This window comes from Gorilla gorilla, chromosome 8 (assembly GCF_029281585.2).
Source record: "Gorilla gorilla gorilla isolate KB3781 chromosome 8, NHGRI_mGorGor1-v2.1_pri, whole genome shotgun sequence".
NCBI lineage: Eukaryota > Metazoa > Chordata > Mammalia > Primates > Hominidae > Gorilla > Gorilla gorilla.
The window spans coordinates 116,340,482-116,362,000 of record NC_073232.2 but is presented as its reverse complement, the minus strand read 5'-3'; the positions used below and the strand labels follow the sequence as shown (position 1 = coordinate 116,362,000).

The 21,519-nt window shown below is 43.2% G+C and overlaps 1 protein-coding gene across 4 annotated transcripts in view; it reads left to right on the top strand.

Annotated features, from left to right (window-relative positions):
* Positions 1 to 489: 489 nt before the first annotated feature.
* Positions 490 to 21,519, top strand: part of COL17A1 (collagen type XVII alpha 1 chain) — a 56,641-nt gene continuing 35,611 nt past the window's right edge. For 3 of the 4 annotated variants that reach the window (XM_055352893.2, XM_055352891.2, XM_019035398.4), the window contains exons 1-9: positions 490 to 672; positions 6,302 to 6,364; positions 8,392 to 8,436; positions 9,441 to 9,545; positions 10,543 to 10,671; positions 12,742 to 12,789; positions 13,727 to 13,762; positions 14,892 to 14,939; positions 16,712 to 16,855. In XM_055352893.2, the coding sequence (XP_055208868.1) occupies positions 6,313 to 6,364; positions 8,392 to 8,436; positions 9,441 to 9,545; positions 10,543 to 10,671; positions 12,742 to 12,789; positions 13,727 to 13,762; positions 14,892 to 14,939; positions 16,712 to 16,855 (607 nt within the window). In that variant the 5' untranslated portion in view covers positions 490 to 672; positions 6,302 to 6,312. The remainder of the gene's footprint in view (positions 673 to 6,301; positions 6,365 to 8,391; positions 8,437 to 9,440; positions 9,546 to 10,542; positions 10,672 to 12,741; positions 12,790 to 13,726; positions 13,763 to 14,891; positions 14,940 to 16,711; positions 16,856 to 21,519) is intronic. The other variant, XM_055352894.2, reaches the window with a different exon arrangement.

Sequence of the window (21,519 nt, the reverse complement as noted above, 5' to 3'; positions counted from 1 at the left end):
AAGGACACAGGACACAGGAACAGAGGATGAAGACATCTATAGGGGAAACATATCTTGAATATAAATCCTGCCAACTTCAGTTTCTCTAGGGCTCAGGCAGTATGACCACAGGCCATCCACGTGCCTAGACCGTGCTCATCCATGAGCCTATCCACGTGCCTAGACTCATGAATCATGCAGTGGGATTCCAGTACCCATGGCACTGAGGAAGGGTACTGCCACAAAGTTGTGGCAGTTCTCCAGCTGTAGAAGGTAGGCAATAAAAAAGCATTTCCTTTATGCTGGTCTTTTGTTTCCTTTTCCCCATGGGCCTATAAATAGTTAATATACCTAAGCTGGAAGGAGAAGCTTTCTGCCTCCAGTAAAGTTTGATTCCTGGAGGCAGATTTTTTTTTAAATCCAGCAAGTGTCAGATAATTGGAAGGGTGGAGTAACGCTGTAAACCATGACACACCTTTGTCAGGACATGTTTGGAAGCAAAGAGTTGAAACAAGGTGGAGAGAAAGAGAAGTGAACATTTTTGAAAGATCACTCAGCTTTAACACACCTTGGCTGGGTCTGGATAAAAAAAAAAGTGAGCACTGCAAATTTCTAGAAGAAAATATCAGGGGAAGAAAGAGAGAGGGGGATTTATTCAAAGTTGTTTCCAATTCCTTCAAAACCTCAAACCAGGTAAGTAAACAGGAAGACTGACCTTTCTCCTTTTCTCTGAGACTTCGATTTAAGGTTTGCCATTTAGAAATTAAATGTTTATTGGAGAAAAGAAGATGAAGTTCTGTAGTTTCTAGCATTCTGGTTAAAGTGATTAATTGGTTATAAAAGATGACTTTGGTGTGTGCATTCTGCTTAGGGTAGGTCTTTCAAAGGAAATAAATGGGGAAAAGGAGAAGGCTGGTTAAAATATACCGGGCTTTAGAGGCAAGATCTTTCTGTATTGTTTTCAGCATTGTAAAATGACTTGTGTTGTTTTATTTAGAATATGATATGGGCTTATAATTCCTTCTCTCCCAATCTCAGTTTCCTCTCTCGCTATCTTGCTCTCCTCTTCCCTCTGTCTCTCTCTCTCCACTGGACGAAGAGAACAACTCAGGGGTGAAGTTAAAGTATAGGTAAGGGGGCCTTCTAGAAACAGTCCCTGTGCTGACTGGGCCTCTCTGATTAAGCTATACATGGTAAACATTGCTGTTTACCATGCTGTAAAATTACCTCTAATCTAAAGAAAAGTATGATCTTTGAAATGATCTAATTAATTCAGGAATTTTCCAGGATCAAACTTAGAGGAATAAAAACAGGAAGAAAATTGTTTCCCGTATATATACTCTTACGAGTCAACTTGGGTTTCCCCCTGCCAAAAAAATTCACTTTGAGATGAGAATTACCAGTTTAGATACCTAAGTGGACGACGTTAACTGGTAACTGACAAATTATCACTTTACTTTTTGAAGTGGAGGCAAAACCTCTGGCACATTCCTTCTTTTGAGAAGTAGTTAATCAGTAGTCTAATAGTGGACTTGTAAAACGTAGCAAGATTTTTAAAAGGTATTTATTTGAAAAGCAGAATAGTTTCTTCTTACTTCCATATGTTCTCTCTTAGAGCTAAGGCACAGATCTGTCAGAACTAACCTAAGATACATGTCTATCCCCACACAGACTCACTCCAGAGAATCAGAGGTGTCCTGCTTTACTCTTAGGCCCTGCAAAACACCCACATGAGTCTGATCAGAGTTTACACAGGAACAGTTAAAGTGAACAGTTCTGCTTCAAGCTTGCATAGAAACTTACCAGCCTGGGTAACATGGCAAAACCCTGACTCTACAAAAAATACAAAATTAGCCAAGCGTAGTGGTGTGCGTAGTGGTGCACACTCATATTATACTAACCCCATCTCTACTAAAAACACAAAAATAGAAAAATTAGCTGGGCATGGCGGTGCATGCCTGTAACCCCAGCTACTTGTGAGGCTGAGGCAGGAGAATTGCTTGAACCCAGGAGGCAGACGTTGCAGTGGGCCAAGGTTGTGCCACTGCACTCCCACCTGGGCAACACAGCAAGACTCTGTCTCAAAAAAAAAAAAAAAAAAATAGGAAAAAAACTCCTTAGATTGGTGAAACTGACCTGACCTAAGAACTAACCACCTTCTCAGATTATGAAAAACAAAAAGAAGTCTGTGTTTACATTGTTTGTTTCATTTGCCATTATTAACAGTGGCAGGACACAACTGTAAACAAACCAGCATAATCACAAAGCTGGTGCCCTATCCCACCTGCCCCCAGTCATGAAAATCCAGGATACCAAATGTAGCAAGCAGCAAACCCATCCCTGGGGTGTTACAGAGACAAAGCCTCCAAGATAGTCAATTCCAGCGCATTGGCTTTCCTGGCATCAAACTGCTGGGCCCTTCTGTGTTATCAGGTCAATAGCCAGTGGATGGTTTTCTAATACTTTGGCAATTTTGTTGTTGTTTTGTTTTAAAATTTAAAGTGTATAGAGACTGGAGTAATAGAAGCTATAAAAATACTTGCAATTCATTAGCAAAGTATAGGAACATTTGTTCCTAAAACAAAAAATAGAGAGAAAAATACTTAGCTTCTTCATTCTCTTTGTTGTATCAAGAACAAAGTGTTTCATGTGTCATTAGGATAAGATAATGTGATGGTAAACAGTTAACGTGATGGTTCACTGCCACTAACAGTGGTTTGTCCTTGTGTGTGTGTGTATGTTAGACAGCATCGTCTGAATAGTTTTAGGTAGACGTGACATCATTTAAATAAAGGGGAAAGGAAAAAACTCATAAAAGTAGAAAAATGATTTAAAATTGTGTCTTCTTGCCTAGAAAAGTGACATGGGATCATTTTTACACCTTCACAAAAACATTAGCTATAAAATAGCCACAAAGCAACCCTTTAGAACTATGGATGGAAATTAGTATAATTTTGGAATTGAGAGCTTGAATGATCTGCTCATCCTTAGTTCTAGTGAAGTGGCCCAAATATCTGAGAAGTTAAAAATTATGTTATTTGACAGTGCTTCCATTAAGTAGGACTTTTGAAAGACGAACACACTGGTGAATCCTGCTAGGATAGGCAGGCTCAGGCACGTACCTGGGCAGGAAATGTTCCTTTTCCTAACGTTACACTTTTAAAAACTATCAGTACTTAAAATGTGTAAAAAAGAAGTCCTGGGAATATACTGTATGTCCCATGGGAAGATCCTAGTCCAGGCTTGTGCCCCACGCCATCATTCTCCATTTAATATAACTCACTTATAGAAAGTTTCCTCTTATATTTGGTTTAAAGGAATCAGTCTCCCAACACCTACCTGACACCTCAGATTGGCTGTGGGACACACAGACATTGGGGTGGCTTCAGATTGAGAGAGAGGCATCTACCTGTACCTGCCTAGAGCAGGTTATATCCACTAAGTACCTTCCAATAAGGAGCTCCCAGGCCCTGACGGAGGGCATCTGATTTCTAAGTAGGTCATGACTTCGTGCCCTCTGGAAGTTGGGGAACCCTTAGCATTTTACTGCAGAAATCAAGGCTTTGTCATTGGGATTCAGGGAAAAGATGGAGGGCCTAGAAATGCCTGCTATGTTTTGGATAAAGAAAGAACAAGCAAAACTTTCCAGGTTTGCTGCCTGGAGACTGTACTCTTAGCAAACAGAGTCATGATCCATCTGCCTAAATGGCTGCAAGTGGAACCTTTCCGGCCAATCCCAAATGTATAGCTGTCAGCAGCAACTTTTACTGAAAGATCAAAGTAAGCAATAACTTGTAGGAAGTAAAAGTTTCCATGGATTGTTATAAACAGTTCATTTCAGGATAATATTTCATATCAGTTCAGGTACCATCCTAGAAAGCTAGTCACCTCCCCACTGACTGCCAGGCGCATTTAAAGGTTTAATCTCCCCAAATGCCTCCTGATCCACAGCTTATTATCTATTTTTTTAAAAGAAAGTCAGAGAAGGCTTTCAGAGGTATCAAACTGATGCTTAAACAAAGGATTGCAAAGAAGGTGTCCAGTTGCACGTAGGTTTGCATGACATAAGTCATATAGGTTATAGCTGGAATGCAGACAGATTCACTGGTCAGGTTTGTCCTTGTAATGAGGCTAGACTCCTTTGTTAAACTGTGTATGAAGCCCCTCCTCTGGGCTCCAGGAAACATACCTATAAAGACATTCTTTGGCTTCTCAGATCCAGCTAGGATTTTTTCCATTATGCCTCATTCCTTGCCTCGAGCTGTGTTTGAGAAACACCAACGAGCAACAACTAGAAATACCATTTGACCCAGCCGTCCCATTACTGGGTATATACCCAAAGGACTATAAATCATGCTGCTATAAAGACACATGCACACGTATGTTTATTGCGGCATTATTCACAATAGCAAAGACTTGGAACCAACCCAAATGTCCAACAATGATAGACTGGATTAAGAAAATGTGGCACATATACACCATGGAATACTATGCAGCCATAAAAAATGATGAGTTCATGTCCTTTGTAGGGACATGGATGAAATTGGAAATCATCATTCTCAGTAAACTATCGCAAGGACAAAAAACCAAACACCGCATATTCTCACTCATAGGTGGGAATTGAACAATGAGATCACATGGACACAGGAAGGGGAATATCACACTCTGGGGACTGTGGTGGGGTGGGGGGAGGGGGGAGGGATAGCACTGGGAGATATACCTAATGCTAGATGACGAGTTAGTGGGTGCAGCGCACCAGCATGGCACATGTATACATATGTAACTAACCTGCACAATGTGCACATGTACCCTAAAACTTAAAGTATAATTAAAAAAAAAAAAAAAAGAAAGTGAGGGGAATCCCCAAAACAAAACCAAAAAGAAAAAAAAAAAAAAAGAAGTTGGCACATTTACTGGGGCCTGAAGCTAAGTGTACGAATCTTGGTTATTCCACCAGATCGTTGATCAGCTGGTCTCATTTGGTCTTGGTTTCCATCAGGGAAGTCACCCAGAGCCACAGGGTGATTTTCATGGTTCCTAGACACTTTTGCCTTTGTAGGCCCCTTCCTCCATCAAAAAACTTTTTAAAATTCTATTTTACAACTGCATTGGTATAAAGAAGGACATAACCCAGATTAGATTCTGATCATTTTTCCTTCTGATGTTAAAAGTAAACATTTTGTGAGCCCCAAAATGTGCTGTGGGCCTAGGCACTGTGCCCACTTTGCCTACTGGGTAAGTCGAGCCTGAAGGCACTAGGCAGAGACTGGAAGGAGAGCTCTTCAAGCAAGGGGCGCCTGGCAAAAGCAGTGTGCCTCAGCATTCTAGAACCCAGTTCCAACTACAACCAAAAAATAAACTAGGAGGAAGAGAAAGTTAGAGGAAGGGAGAGAACCACAGGGTAAGTCAGATTTCAGGTCCTTTCAGAACCTGGGGCCAGGCAGCACAGCAAGAACAGAAGAACCCAGTTGGGACGGGACCCTTGCTGTGCATTCCTGTGTGTTTAAGACTTGAGCTTTCATCCCCACCACCGTTTGGCAACAGCCCTGCCTCATACCATCCATGCTGAGGGACACAGTGGACAAGATTGCACTGGTTTTCTTTTTCAGAAGCAGAGTAAGAATGAAGGGAGAATATAAAAAATACAAATATGTATTTTCCTACATGCTTCTATAGATTTTACAGGCTTTCTTGAACTGTTTTTCATACTTATGTCTGCAGATAAGCACATGAGAGCCGATTATAGTGAATGTTTCATACTTTGAGAAGAGTAAAGTTCCATACAAGTACGACAAATATAATTATTTTTATCCTGATTTAAATCCATCAAGTGCCATTCTTACCTCCAGACTCTTAAATAATGAAGCATGAATGTCTCATATGCATAGAGTTCCATAAAGAACATTGAACATTATGGGAGACATTAAAATGAATTAGTTGATAGCACTAAGTGCCTTGACAGATCCCCTTCAGCTATTTATTACCATGGAAAAGAATGGAGGTTTTATAGTCAAACAAAGGTCAGGACGCCTGATCTGCTATGTAAGCGTCTTGATGCTCAGCAGGGGGCAGGCTGATCAATTAGACACTGAAAAACAAGATCCCAGCACAAAGAAATAGAATCCAAAGTGGAACAATTAAATTAACCTCTGTTATACCTGTTACAAGAAATGGGAATGACTCATAAAAAATATTCGCGTGAAAGAATTATGGCTTAAATTCTTGAAATCATGTTTTTGGTTATCAGCTTCAACAGTGGGGACCTATAATTACTAAAAACAATGATAAGTATGACTATCATGGTTTCTGATTTTTCCTGCAGGTGGCTATGGTATGGATGTAACCAAGAAAAACAAACGAGATGGAACTGAAGTCACTGAAAGAAGTAAGAGCATCAGAATTTTTTAATTTATGTGTTTTATTATGAAAGTAACAAAAATTTGGAAACAGAATAAGTAATTCATTAATAATTCTACCACAACCACTGTATCATGTTTAAATGTGTTCCTAAATGGACTTTAATCCTTCTCATAAGACAGCTGTTATTGATTTTTATGTCAAAAGATATCCTGCTTTTTCTTGAATGATGAAGGTTGTCATTTCCATGTACAGTTTTTATAACCCTCATTTTTAATGATGGGATAGCATTCTGCTAAATGAATTCACCATAGTTTATTTTATCATTTCCAAATTTAGGGGTACAGGGCAACAGAAATCTAAACGAATAACATCCTAGTTATTGTATCATAGTTGACCTCTACACTGAAAATTGAAAACAAATACATTTATTTTGTGGAACTGCCCAAATAATAAATTCAGAAACATTTAAACTCTCCTCCTACCAACTCTAAGTCAGGAAACTCTTTCACTTATTCTGTGACTTTCATGTATCTCCAATAAAAAAAAAATTCTGGCTTCATAGACTTGAAAGTTTTAGTTAGGAAATAATTCACTTTTATGTGTCAAAGAATCCCAAAGGTCTATACAATGAGAGGTTTAGTGAAAGCTGAAGGACTATTATTCAAATCAAGCTGCCACTGCACTCTACAAAAACATTTCCTTTTTTTTTTTTTTTTGAGACGGAGTCTTGCTCTGTTGCCCAGGCTGGAGTGCAGTGGCGTAATCTTGGCTCACTGCAACCTCCACCTCCCAGGTTCAAGCCATTCTCCTGTCTCAGCCTCCCGAGCAGCTGGGATTACAGGTGCCCACCACCACACCCAGCTAATTTTTTGTGCTTTTAGTAGAGATGGGGTTTCACTATGTTGGCCAGGCTGGTCTCAAACTCCTGACCTCATGATCTGCCCGCCTCGGCCTCCCAGAGTGTTGGGATTACAGGCGTGAGCCACTGCGCCCGGCCAACATTTCCTTTTATGCATTAAGTACTGTTTCTGGCATGTCCATAACCGCATCTTCTTGCTAGGACAACCAAACTAATTAGCAAAATGCAGTATGAAGAAGGGCAGTGTGAATGAGAGTCATGTGGGATGGAGCAGGTGTCAGCGGCACAGCTGAAAGTAGCACAAAATGATCCTGCACCATCTTCCTTTACTCTTTTCTCCTTTCACCACCTTCCCCACACGTATGTGCCCATGCATGCCACACACACACATACATGCACACATACACACATGCATGCATGCATACAAGCACACTGGAAACCTGCTTTCAAAGAACAAAAGCCCCAGATAGGTAGGGGCTTCTGTATATCCACCAGAGACGGAGGTAGTGCTGAGGGCCACAGTCAGAGCATGAGTAATGGATTCACCATCTCTCAGACCTACAGGAACTAAATTTCAGAGGCCAAGGGACTGGTTCTTCAAGTCTGTCTGTGATGTGCCTGGATCACTGATTTTGCCAAACCCCAAATGTGACTTACCAGGAGCACCCTTCCTTCCCACATCTCCCCACATTCAGGGGTTGCCCTGAAGACATTAGAATGAAACATAATGTTCTTAAACACCTCCAAATTCATGAAGAGGTACACAGTGACGTCAGCTAGAGTGTTGGTCTCAGCTGAACTGAGAGACTGTGGGGAAGGAGAAATGCAGAGAAACAGAGTGACTTGAGACAAGAGGGCCTAGTCCTCCTTCAACCTCAGACCAGGCCTGGACTGGATCTAATTGTCCAAGGAGAGACATCCACAGCAAAACAACTCATGTTTCAAACGCAGTGCGTAACTTCTTTTGGCTCCAAAGAGATATAAACTTATTTTCCAAGCATATGAAACCCATTGTTGTTGCTCATATCTTTTTGCACAGTGGGTCAGATCACACACCTTAAAGCACAAGGATAGAAAAATCAATGTCGAACCTAATTTAATATGCTTAGCCTGTGACAGAGCTTAGACCTTGCCAAGATCCAGAGGTGTCAGTGCATTACGTAAGAACTCATCTTTTCTTTGTCTTTTTCTAGTTGTCACTGAAACAGTAACCACAAGACTTACATCCTTACCACCAAGTAAGTAACTACCTCAATAGCTTTCTTTTCAGTAGGTCACATTTGAAGGGCCCCACACCTGTAACCTTTTCCATGGGAGCTCCAAAATTTTTGACATCTTTTTAAACAGCTATATTGACATTAATTTCTATACAACAGAATTCGCCAGTTTGAAGTGTATAATTCAGTGATTGCTAGTATATTTACCAACTAATGCAGCCATGGTTACAGTTCAATTTTAGAAGATTTCCATGGCTCCATAAAAAGAAGTGACCATTAGCAGTCATTCCTCATTCTCCCTCCTCTCTCCTCAGCCCCTGGAAACCACAAATCTACTGTCTCTGTAGATTTGCCTATTCCAGATGCTAAAATATTGGATATCCGATCTAACCTGAACAAGGATTGGGGGCTACCAGTCAAGCTTCTTGTTGAGGCTACTTTTTTTCCCAGGAGCTCCTATCACTCCTGTAATATTGATCTAAGCCCAAAAGCTACCCCCTGCCCCCGCCTCCAGGGAGCCTAGTTCCCTGGGGTTGGGGAGAGCCCACCCACCAGCAGGTGAAGTCGGAGCAGTGATGGGCTGCCAGGTGGAACACCAGCAACACAGAGCTGCCACACGCCCCTCCAGCACTTCTAGTGGCTGCCATGCCTGGGCACTGACCAGGCACTCAGAAAAAGCAAGCCCAACCAGGTCCTGGACTCAAGGAGCTTTCATCGCTCAGCCTTTTCTACTATTTAAAATTTCCTAATATGCAACTTGCTATATTCCACCCAGGAGACTTTTCTTTTAAATCAGGTGGAATACTCACTCTAGATATTTGTATAAAACAAAACAAAACAAACAAACAAACAAAACAACGAAACTGGAGCACGGCAGCTTGCATCTTATAATGTAGGTGGGAAAGGAACCCCAAACTAAGAAGGTCCTGGTGAAAAACCAGGGAAGCCTTCCACAGGGTGGGGGACCAGGGGATCCTCTGGCCTGACTCCACCCTGAAATTATCACCTACTTTTGTTCCTGGCAGAAGGTGGGACCAGCAATGGCTATGCTAAAACAGCCTCTCTTGGTGGAGGGAGCCGGCTGGAGAAACAAAGCCTGACTCATGGCAGCAGCGGCTACATAAACTCAAGTGAGTGCCCACTAGTGCAAGAGGTCAGGGAAGAATGGGTGACAAAGAGAGAGACACCAAGAAAGTCCTACACAGGACACAGGGCAGACACGATTTTGAATCAGTGCACAAAAGGGACAATTACAATCACCTGTCATCCATTCCAAATCCCCCCAAGAGTTATCTAAATAACACACAGCCATTGGGCAGCAGGGCTGGAGACCGGGGGTGCAAATTATAAATCATCAGCATTTGAAGCCTACTTAAAATCAGATCCATTTTCATTAAGTCCACAATATAAATAACTATCATTAATTAAGACTTCATGGGTAGGTAGCTATTTCCTCACTAAATCACTCCCTTTAAGCCATCTCTTTAGAGAACAATGTGCACGCCTGAGGGTTTACAATTTGAATTAACAAGGAAAGAAACTTAACGATTGGGTTACTGTGCTAAGGGAAGCTGGTGACATGTGATCCCATGCTGTGCAAGATTCCACTGGGCAAGCATCCAACAATGGGCAAGCCCATTGTTCCCAGTGAAGCACTCTTTCAAACTAAAACAAAACAAAGCAAAGCAAGGCAAAAACAAAACAAAAACAAGAAGCACCCAGATAGCCCCTGAAGCCATTTAAAATACTTGGAAGTAAAACTAAAAAGGAAGCCCCAAGACATTAGAACAGCCAGGTTGACCAAAAGAAACACCTGCCCTTACTTGTTGAGGCACACTTCCACGCTGGATTATATTCTAGTCCATCCAAGCAGTGTCTACAAGAAAAATCCTGCCAAATCCTTTCCATTTCCATGCATGGTAACCATGCACAGGAAGGACGTTCCCAGGCAATAATTCCACCTTTCCATTTCTGAACAGCTGGGGGAATGCTGAGGTGGCCCCTTTCAGCTGTGCCCTCCCGAAGACCCTCCCTGAGTGTACTTGGTTAATATAGCTGGGTCACAGTAGCCATTTGGTTCACCTCTCTGCTGAAGCACTGAGAACTTATGCTTTTCCCCTCTTGCAGCTGGAAGCACACGAGGCCATGCCTCCACCTCTAGTTACAGGAGGGCTCACTCACCTGCCTCCACTCTGCCCAACTCCCCAGGCTCAACCTTTGAAAGGAAAATTCACGTTACCCGCCATACGTATGAAGGTATCAGTCCCACTAACCATACAAGAGAACCATTCTCTTCCCCAAGCAACTTCACTCATTCTTTGAAGATTTACATCCTGGCCACCTGTGTCTGCCCCTCACCTTTCTCCCCACTCCTCCTTCATTTCTTTTATGGACTTCCATTACTTGAAGACTTCATTCATTCATTCACTACCTCATTTATTTATTCATTCACCCATTTAGTTACTTTTCCAACTAGTATTTTATCCAGTACCTGCTATGCGTTTAACACTGTGTAGAATGCCTTGACGAATGCTTAAATGAATCAGACATAGATCTTGTCTTCAGGACCTATAGTCTAATAGACAAGTTAAGATGACAGATAAAATACAGTTGTGTAAAGTAGATGGAGATTATCATTTTAAGCTGAGGAAATCAGGGAAAATTCTATGGAGGAAGGGACATCTGAGTGGGGTCCTCATGATGAGTAAGAGTTTGATACCCAAAGATGGAGAGATGGGACTGTCCAAGCTGTGGGAGCAGCAGCATAAGCAAAGACAGCCAGGAGAGCCCAGGGCTTAAGTCGGAAATTCCGCGGTACTTATGTGCAAAAGGTTTGAGGGACTCAGATTCAGTGCTAGGATAAGATGTTTAGACTTTATTCCATATGCAATGGGAAGCCACAGAGAGTTTTTAGCAAAACAATCATATTTGAGGTCCAGGACTGGAACTCTGGAAGCCATGTGTTGGAAAAATTGGTGAGAAAGAGACTAAACACAGTGACAAGTTAAAAAGAAATCCTCAGTCATCCAGAGAAGGGACATTTTGGCTGGGACCAGGTTGGTAATGATGGAGGTCAGGAGCTAGAAGTGAAAGTTATCACTGAGGTGGAATTGACAGGTTTGGCAATTGTATTAAATGTAAGGAGAAGGCTTCACACACAGGTTGGGTTCTTGGTGGTGCCAACAACTGAAACAGGGAATTAGATGGATGATTCCACTTGATGAATCCAGCTAATTCATCCTGAAGTACAGCCACTTGCTCAGCTCTCTGGCGAGGGTAGCAAGCAGGCAGTGGGCGATGCAGGATTTGAGTTCAGGGAAGAAGTCAGGGCCCAGATACCCAGGTGGAAGCCATTCGCAAAGAGGTGTTAGAGGAAGTCAGAAGACTAAAGGAGTTTGCCAAGAAAGAGAGTATAAAAGTTGAAGGAAGCAAAGGAAGATAAAGCGGAGGGAATAAGGAGAAAGAAAAGCCAGAGAACAGAGAGAGGAGGAAGAGTCTTTTAGGGACAAGGGGAGACCAGGAACATGCAGCAATGCTGAGGTCAACACAAGAGAGTGCTCAGGGTCAAGAAGAAGTCGTAGAAGAAGACACCTGAGTTCCATTACTAAGGTTCCTGGAGTTCCTGGTGATCTGCCGAAGCAGTTTTATGTGGGAAACTGACCAGCCAGGTGGCCAAGGAGTTTAACAGTGAGAAGAGATTGGTGCTGGTGTTGGAGAAGCAGGAGTAAGGCCCAGACACTCTAGTGAATGATTACAGCAGGCTAGCATCCCACGCACACAGCAGACTCCCTCCTGCCACTGCAGGACAAGAGCTGCTGGGCCGTTGGGAAGCCCCAAATCCAGGTGAGGTGGATTGCATCATCACAGTGCTTTCTGAGGTCGGGCCTGACCAGGGATTTGTACCTTCATTTTAACTGGGTCCACATTTGGGACAAGCCTCATAAGGTCAGAGAGGTTCCTGGTGCTGAGGGCAGGTTACTTGATCAGGGCAGGTCACTTGCTCTAGGACAGACACAGGACAAGCCGGTGGAGGAACTGAACAGAAAAGAAAGAAACCAAAACCTCCTGCTCTCCTTTGTTCATCCCTGCCTCATCTGAAGTAGGTCCTTGACCAGAGCAAAGTGCTGCGACCAGGGCCATGATGGGTTGTGTTTTACATCATTAGCCTGGCTCCTTTGACATGCATGCTGAAGAGTATACCTCATTCCCCCCTGAAACACTGAGGGCTGTGGAGGTCCAGAAATAAGTAACAGGCACTACCTCCCTTTTTGGAAGCTTTATGGGCCTAAGAGGCCATTTGTTCTAAGTGTTTCATCCCCTCTCCAGGGAGCTCCAGTGGCAACTCTTCTCCGGAGTACCCTCGGAAGGAATTTGGTATGTCCTCTCCTTATTTTCTAAAGAAATGGTCAAACGAGGCACTAGGAAAATCCCTGGGGGAGATGAAGTGGTGGGAGTAGGGGACCTCATGAGTTAAATGGATTCTTCTAAAAGAGTTTGACCCCTGCTGACCTATTTTTCCCTTGCTCTTTATCCTGAAGCATATTAAGGGGACTATCAGCCACATTAACTTGCTGTCATAAGCCTTTGCTCGTGGCACTATAGAAATGGTAAGCTATACATAAGGCTCAGGCTTGGATGGATAAGCCCCTAAGGCCAAGCAATAATTGTAGGGATTCTTCTTTCCATGAGATGCACAGAGGCCTCCCAAAGAAGCAGAGCAGCGAGTAGAACACACAAATGCCAGGCATCCCGGCACCTCCACTATTGCTTGCTTTCAAGGGAACTGTGTGTGCTTCATGAACCCCCAGGCTGTGTCTTCACTTGGCCTTAAGTTTTTGTTCCATGTCCTTGGAATCTCACTGTGCATATGAATTGATGCCAGGATCATTGATTATACAGTGATTATAATTTTCTGTATTTGCTTACAGTGGGGAAACCATGGCAGTCTCGAATAAAAAATCAAAGGGAAGACTTGGGAGCTTTTTGATACATTTGATCAGTGTAGTCAGCCAGTCCAAATGGATCATGCTCCCCAACAGATTACCTTAGCTAACTTAACATTCAAAATGTTAGCTAACTTAACATTCATTTAGCTAATTTAACATCATAAATGTACTAGGGCATTGCAAAACATTCTCTGCTGTTGCTAAGTGATCATCATTTATTAAGCAACTGCTATACAGAAAAGCCCCATCTGGATTTAGACACACTATGAAAGTAACCCCTCCCCAAATATATCTGCCTCCATGTCAAAAGCATTTAGCATGCCACCTCTTATATATGCCTAAAAATGCATTTCTTTGTTTCTCAGCATCTTCTTCAACCAGAGGACGGAGTCAAACACGAGGTGTGTGCTGTCACTGGGTTCAGTCCAATTCATTCAACAAGTATTTTCTGAGAAGCTAATGTGTGTCCAGCCTTGAGCCAGGGAGTGTAAGGAGTACAGAAGAATAAATAAGGCATGCTTTCTGCTTTCGAGGGGCTTAGAGTATCCTGGGAATCTTCCACCGGCTGTATCGGGAGGGGAAGGGTAGCTTTTGACAGTAATCTAACAAGCACATAGAGGCAGGAAGCAAAACACATGATAACAATGTGGGGCATCATTTGTCTTGCTGTGGATCATCTGAAGATGCAGATACCACATCTGCTTTCACTTCTGGTCTCCTGGCTGACTTTAACAAGATATGCTCTAATTGCCTTTACACATCAAAAGATGAGCAAAATCTCCCCAAATTTTTTTCAAAATTCATCCAGGAGATAAACAGCTCCATGACAGTTTTGTAATCTAGTCATGTAGACAATGATATAGGAGAGAAATGTGGTCCTGGGAGAAGCAGCCCTTGCTAAGCTTTGGGCAGGGTGGGGGGCAGCATGTTAGGGCTGAGCTGAAGGCAGAATTCTTCACAATGACCCACCTAGACTTCCTATGGGCCTTATCATCATCAATAACTTGGAAGTTAGGAGTATGCCAACCACCCATAACTTTAGGCTGATAGTTGAAAGATGCCAATTCTCCACCTGAAGCTAACTAATAATGTTAGCTACCAGCTTCCTGCCCCTCCCATCTCTGAAGAGGCCAAAATGGCAAGTAAACACTCTGGCTTTTAGAATCTTTTGCCAATGCCTGAGACCATGGAGGCAGGAGAGAACCTTGGTTCTGGCAGCCATGAGGTGGATGATGGGGAAAGGATTGACCATTGCTGATTGTACTGGAACCTCCTTGCTCAGCCTGGAATTTTATTAGAACATCTCCAGCTGCCTGGGAGGTATGCAGTTGGCAGGATGGGGAATTGTTGGAGGTAGGGAGGTCTCCCTTTTTAAGCAGCACTCTTCTTGGGCACACCTAGATTTCCTGTTTCCAGAACTCAGAAATGTCAGAGCAGCCTAAAGGGCCATCTGCTGCTAGGAGTTCAGTGTCAGGGATTGTGATCTAAGCTCCTTCATTCATACCCTTCTCTATCTCTTCCCTTGTACAGAGAGTGAAATTCGAGTTCGACTGCAGAGTGCATCCCCATCCACCCGATGTAAGTGGTCATGATCTTGCTGAAAAGAAAGGGTCCAGAAATCCAGGGCTAGTGCTGTGTGTGTGTGTGCATGCATGTGTGTGTGTGCATGTATGCACACACATGTATGTACATGCATGCAATCATAAAACATCTTTAAGGGTCTTCTGTGAATTGGACCCTGGGCTAGGTGGCTGGGGTTAAGCCACTGAGTAAACTGTGGTTCCTGCTGTGTAGTAGTTCACAGACTAATAGGGAGACAGTAAGTCAACCAACCATTGCAACTCAGTGTGGTGAGGGAACAGGGAGGAGCAGCTCCACGGCAGCCCATGGAGATCAGGCCAGAGAAGACTTCCCGGGGTAGGTGTTACCTGAAAGGAAACTGAAGAGTGGATCAGTTCGGCTCAAAGGGATGAGCCTGCATGAGGCATCGAAGGAACAGTTCAAAGCAAGGACATAATGGGATAGTTTAAGATTAGAGAAGGGTCAGTAGTAGAGTATAAGAATTTGAACTTTATTTCAAATGTCAGAGACACCCCAGTCTCTGTCGATGGAATATGTTAGATACCTGTTGTTCTTTTTTTTTTTTTTTTTTTTTTTGAGATGGAGTCTTGCTTTGTCGCCCAGGCTGGAGTGCAGTGGCGCGATCTCGGCTCACTGCAAGCTCCACCTCCTGGGTTCACGCCATTGTCCTGCCTCAGCCTCCCGAGTAGCTGGGACTACAGGCGCCCACTACCACGCCCGGCTAATTTTTTGTATTTTTAGTAGAGACGGGGTTTCACCGTGTTAGCCAGGATGGTCTCGATCTCCTGACCTCGTGATCCGCCCGCCTCGGCCTCCCAAAGTGCTGGGATTACAGGCGTGAGCCACCGCGCCCGGCCACCTGTTGTTCTTGCTAGAGGTATTTGACAACGTTTTGAAATGAGCTCAACTTTAGGACAGCAGTCATGTTCAAGGAGTAGAAGAAAGAACAGGGTCAGTGGCTCAGGACAGAGATGGGTGCTTGTCCAGAGAGCTCAGTATCTAGGGTTGTGGAATCTGACTCCAGGCCCAACACCTTCTCACCTGAGTCCTTTCAGGCTTAGGGGTGGTGAGGCAAAGGGAGTTGGGGCTGAGAGTTCCTTCAGCATACAGTGTCTGCAAACCTGTGTCTCCTCTCATGCACTCCCCATGCATCCTCCCATGCACTCCCCATGCATGGTGCCTCCCAGCTCTCCTGCTTCCCTGCTTCCTGTATGGGAGGCACAGGGAGCTTGCTCCACTTTTCACCTTGCTACAAATTAAATCAGCCAGATAGACTTGAAATTAAATCACACGTGAACACAGCATAATATTTAGGTGTTATGGCCCACAAATTCCTTTTGACAGCCCCAGGCATACAAGGTCAAGGACCCAACATCAGATGCATCCTGTGCAGGGGTTGAGACTGCTGTTGAAGCATCTGTTTCAAGGGACCTGGTTCTCTAACTGCCTGATCCTAGATAATAGTGTCTTCCAGCCACAGAATCATTCGTGTGATGTTTGATGAGGTCTAATTAGGAAATATCTCCCAAGCACCTTCACCTCCTTGTGAGACGCAGAAGATTTATGAGGCTAATATGACAAAGTACCAAGTTGATAAGTGCTATTCATTAGTAAAATGTGAATATTATAAAGCCAAGCAAAAAGTTCCAATGTGTGAGGCAGATGCCATTCTCCCCGGTAGTCAGAATGCCACAAATGTTCCCCCAGTTGCACAGGGACTCAGGAAAGAACTCTGGACTTAACAGAAATGTCTGTGGATTCTTTCACAGGGACAGAATTGGATGACGTTAAGCGTTTGCTCAAGGGAAGTCGATCGGCAAGTGTGAGCCCCACCCGGAATTCCTCCAACACACTCCCCATCCCCAAGAAAGGCACTGTGGAAACCAAAATTGTGACAGCGAGCTCCCAGTCGGGTAAGTCTGACAGCCCAGGCTGCCGAGGAGTGTGAGAAACAAACTTACCCATCCAAACCCAAAGAGTGGACTCAGAGACCCAGAGAACAGTGAAAGTGAGACTTGAAATTGGGGCCCACTAAATCTCATTCCAGCTAGCACAGGGCTTTCCCTAATAGCAACCTGTTTTAGGGCATAGATATTTGTTTGCTTGTGACAGCTGCCTTTGGTTTCCTAAATTCCCACAATGTAAGACTCGGCAGGCATTGAATTTTATGGTTTAGGGGGTAGAGGTTTTAGTTATGTTGATTATTAGATTGATTGGATATTCCCTACTTTCCACCCCTAGTACTGGGCCCTATCCAATACTCAGGTCTTCTTTTACCCCTTGTGTTAGGATTAATCCTAACCATATCCACCCCTAATGAAGGGGTTTGCTTATAGCTCTCTTCTAGGTTTTCCTTAGAGTTAGCTTTAAGTGTTCCTTAGGTGATTTATACACTTCCCATTTGCCCTTTTCCCTTCCTTCTGGGGTTTCTTTTACCAGTCCCTTGAGGGTAATGAGTTCACCCTCGTTTAGCTGTTCGTGCTCACGTTTCAGTGGTTAGGACCGCTTGATAGGGACCTTCGCAGCTTGGGTGGGGCTTATCTTCTTTTTAAGTCTTAATTAGCACCGAGATGCCAGGCTGGAAGTGGTGAACTGTGAACTCAAGAGGCGGGGTTTGAGTTCGAAGTCCTTTCAAGCTAAAGGATGACAGGGTGGAGGATATGGCCAGTATATGATTTCTTAAAAACTGGTTTTTGGTTTCCATAGTAGGAAGATCAGTAGTCCTATCTAAATATGGGAGTCCATATTATAACTTGTAAGGGGACAGTCCCAAGTCTTTGCTTGGGGCTGTTCTAATCCTAAGGAGTGCTATTGGGAGACATTCAAGGCATTTTAGTTGTAAAGATTAGTTTAGTAATATGCTTTTTGAGAGTTTGACTTATTCTTTCTACTTTTCCAGAAGAAGGGGGATGCCAAGGGGTATAGTAATCCCATTTAATGTGTAAACTTTCCATAATTCCCCTTAGCACCCTTGAGGTAAAGTGATACCCATTGTCTGAATTAATATTTTTTATCAAGACAAATCTAGGTAAAATTTGTTTTAAGATTATTTTTACCACATTCCCGGCGGTGGCAGTTGGGAGGGGGACTTCCTCCACCCAGCCGGAGAGGTGGTTTACCATTACCAGTAGATACTTTAGTCTCCCTATTTTGGGCATTTCTGTAAAATCTACTTGAATGCTTTGAAATGGCCTTAACCCAGGAGGTCTTCCTCTGGTAGTCTGTTTTCTAACTACTTTTTTGTTTATTCTCTGGCAGGTTACACAACACCCACACACTTGTTTAGCAAGGGTATAAATCCCTATACACCCATAATTTTTTAGTATTGCATAACACATATCCTGGGGACCCCAGTGAATTCCTTTATGCAGTATGGACATCAGTTTTCTCATTATGGGTTTTCTTATCATTTCTCTCCCATCAGGGAGCACTCACCTCCCATCCTCAGTTTGAGTGGCCCCTATCTTGCCCAGCTCTTCCTCCTCCTTTTTAGAAAATTTGGGTTTTAATATCACCTTAGGGATCTTTGGGATTAGGCTAAACAATCTAACTTCTTCCTCCAGGGAAGCTTGTTTAGCAGCTTTATCTGCAAGCCTGTTCCTCACAGCTTCTATAGTTTTTCCTATGGCTATCTCTGCTAGAAGCAAGAGGCTTTTTAAAACTTGTTTGATCAGTTCCCCATGTACAAATTCTTTCTCCCTGCTATTTATTAGGCCCCGCTCTGTCCAGATCTTTTTAAAGGTGTGTACTATTCCATAGGCATATTTGGAATTAGTATATACAGTGCCTTCTTGGCCTTCTAGAAGCTTGAGGGCCTGGTTAAGAGCATGTAATTTACAGGTTTGGGCTGACCAATTATTGGATAATCTACCTTTTTCACATAAGGATTATTTGTTTCCATTAATGACAGCATAGCCATTGTGTTTTTTACCATTTATTACTTGGGATGACCCATTTACAAACAGTCTCATCCCATTATGTAATGGGGTGGTTTAACTTTAGTTTGATATTAAGGTCTGGTTTAACTTTAGTTTGACATTCTATGATATCCAAACAGTTATGATTTGATGGCTGTTTATTCTCCTCTCCTTTTCATGAGAAGCTGGCTGGATTCAAGCAAATACATGTTGTCAAGACTAAATTATCTTTTTGTAATAATATGGCTTCATATTTTAAAATCTGGGAATTAGTTTACCATCTCCCAACTCTTTGATTTAATATATTCCTGACCTGATGTGGGGTGCTTACTACCAGGGCCCTGCCAAAGATCAACTTCAGACTCCCCTCCACCAGCAGGGCCATGGCAGCCACTGCCCACCTGCACCTTTGTCTCCCCATCTCCCGTCTTCCATGTCCTCCCTCTCTTTCCCTGTCTCTCTCTCTTCCTTTTGTACTCTTTTTTCCTTTTACATTATCTCTCTCCCCAGTTTCACCTTCTGTGTCTTTGATCTCTGTCTTTTCCCGTGTCTTTCTCTTTCGCTTATTTTCTTTTTTCTTTTTTTTTAATCTCTCTGTCTCTGTCATCCCTGTTTTCTCTTTCCCTTACACTCAGTTTCTTCTTCTTTCTCTGGGCGCCAGCGCACTCGCCATGTTAACGGCTTACTTACATTAGCTCTCTCACACTGTCCACCTTTATCTCGGCTCTTTGCTTCGGCTCTGCAGCTCCTGCCGCCCCCACACCTGCAGCTGCACAGCTGGCTCCCTTGCCTTCAGGGTCAGCAGCTTAACTGTTTCTCTCTCTGAGCACCAGCGTGAGCCATGCCGTGGCTCCCCTCTGTCCATCTGCAAGATGGACAGCTTTGGCTTTCTCTCTTTCTCTTTTTCCAATTTGTTTCTTACTTTTCACAAAAACCTTCTAATTCCTTAATTGGCTTTTTATTCCATCCATCAATTTTTTTTGCAGTTTCTTAGTAATATCAGGCCAGCTTTTAGTCATAAAATTAACCTTTAAAAGGCCTTGCCCTACTAGGTCCTCTGGATCTAATTCTGATTTTTTTTTTTTTTTGATTCCTGAGCCTCTGCAGAAATGCAGAGGGAGTCTCCTGTTTAATTTGTTGAAGCTCGAATGCTTTTGAGACATTCTGTGTCCTTGAAGTGGACTCTTTAATCCCTTTGATTATTCGTTCCCTTAGGTCCTGCATTTGGGCCCGATCTTTGGGGTTATTTTTATTCCATCTGGGATTTGCATTTAGGAATTTCTGCTCAGCTGGCGGGACTCCTTGCCCCAGAGGATGCTGTCTTTCCCAAATGGTCATGGCTGCCCTTTTAATTATTCCCCTCTCTTCCCCAATAAACAGAATAGTCATGATTGACATCATCTTAGCCCAAGTACAAAAATTGGGTCCTAAAAATTGATCTAGCTGCTTTGCTACACCGAGGAGATTTTCCAAGAGCGGCCTTATTTCCTATTTAAAATTCCTAACCTTAGTACTTGTTAGAGGCACACTTACATATCCAACTTCTCCCTGTCCCATAGGGACTTCTCTAAGAGGGTGCATATTAGACATCTGCTGTTTAGAAGGAATAGGGAAATTCTCAATGTCCTTCTTACATTGTTCTAATTCTTTCCTCAAGTTTGGATAAGGATTTACGGGAGCATTGGGTTTAGCTTCTTTATGATCCCGAGATTCCTCTTCCTCCAGCCTTCCTGTTACTCCCTGATCTCCCTGTCCTCTACTTTGTGAGATGTAAAGTGGAGGCAAGCGTGTTATGGGATTCCAGAGCTTTTTATTGGGTGAGGGCTTTTTACTATGCTCTTTTTTTTCCTCTTGAAGGGGGAGCATGGGGGTTAATTCACTAATTTAACAAAGAGCATAACCCATCTCCTCTTGTGAGGATGGGGTTTTATTATTCACATAGAGAATTAAAGCTTGGCACACCCAATCCTCATCTGAGCCAAACTTAGGCCAAAAGACTGAAGGCTGATGAATGGGCTCTTTGGCCCAGATAAAACAGCAATACTTTATCATTTTTTGCTTTTCCTTGTCCCTGGTTCGAGGGTTAGCCCTTAAAAACCTGCAGCATTTTCCTTAATGGACTATTTGGGAGAATGTTAGAGGGTGTCTTTTTAGTTCCCTCTTTTGTTGGGCAGGGGCTTTAGGTGTTTGTTTAGGGTTGTCTTGGTGCATTTTGTTGCAGCCCACAATGCATTGCAATCCTAGTTAGCTTAGGGGCTCTTCAAGTATTTGACTTATGACCTAAGTAGCTGGGCAAGCTGATAAGAACAGACAAAAATGAGCTATTTTGCAGTCTAGTAAACTTTTATCTTAGACTAAACTTCTTTGGTCTGAGTGAGGGAAACTAAGTGGGGGGACCTGGTGGGGAAGGGGAGACCAACAAGCAGGCATTAGCTATCCAAGCAGGGGCCTAGTATATCCTGTTTCTTCTGTAGTTTGCTGACCTAAGCTGATTTAAGAAACTTTGTCTTGGAAATGGACCACTGTATACATTATTTCCTTCAGGAGAAAAGGCAACAAGGTGGCAGATCTATCCTGGCCTGGGGATTCAACCACACCTTGGCAGGCCTTTCAGGCTTTGCCAGAGACCTTGAAAAGCACTGAGCACCTTCTCTTCAAGC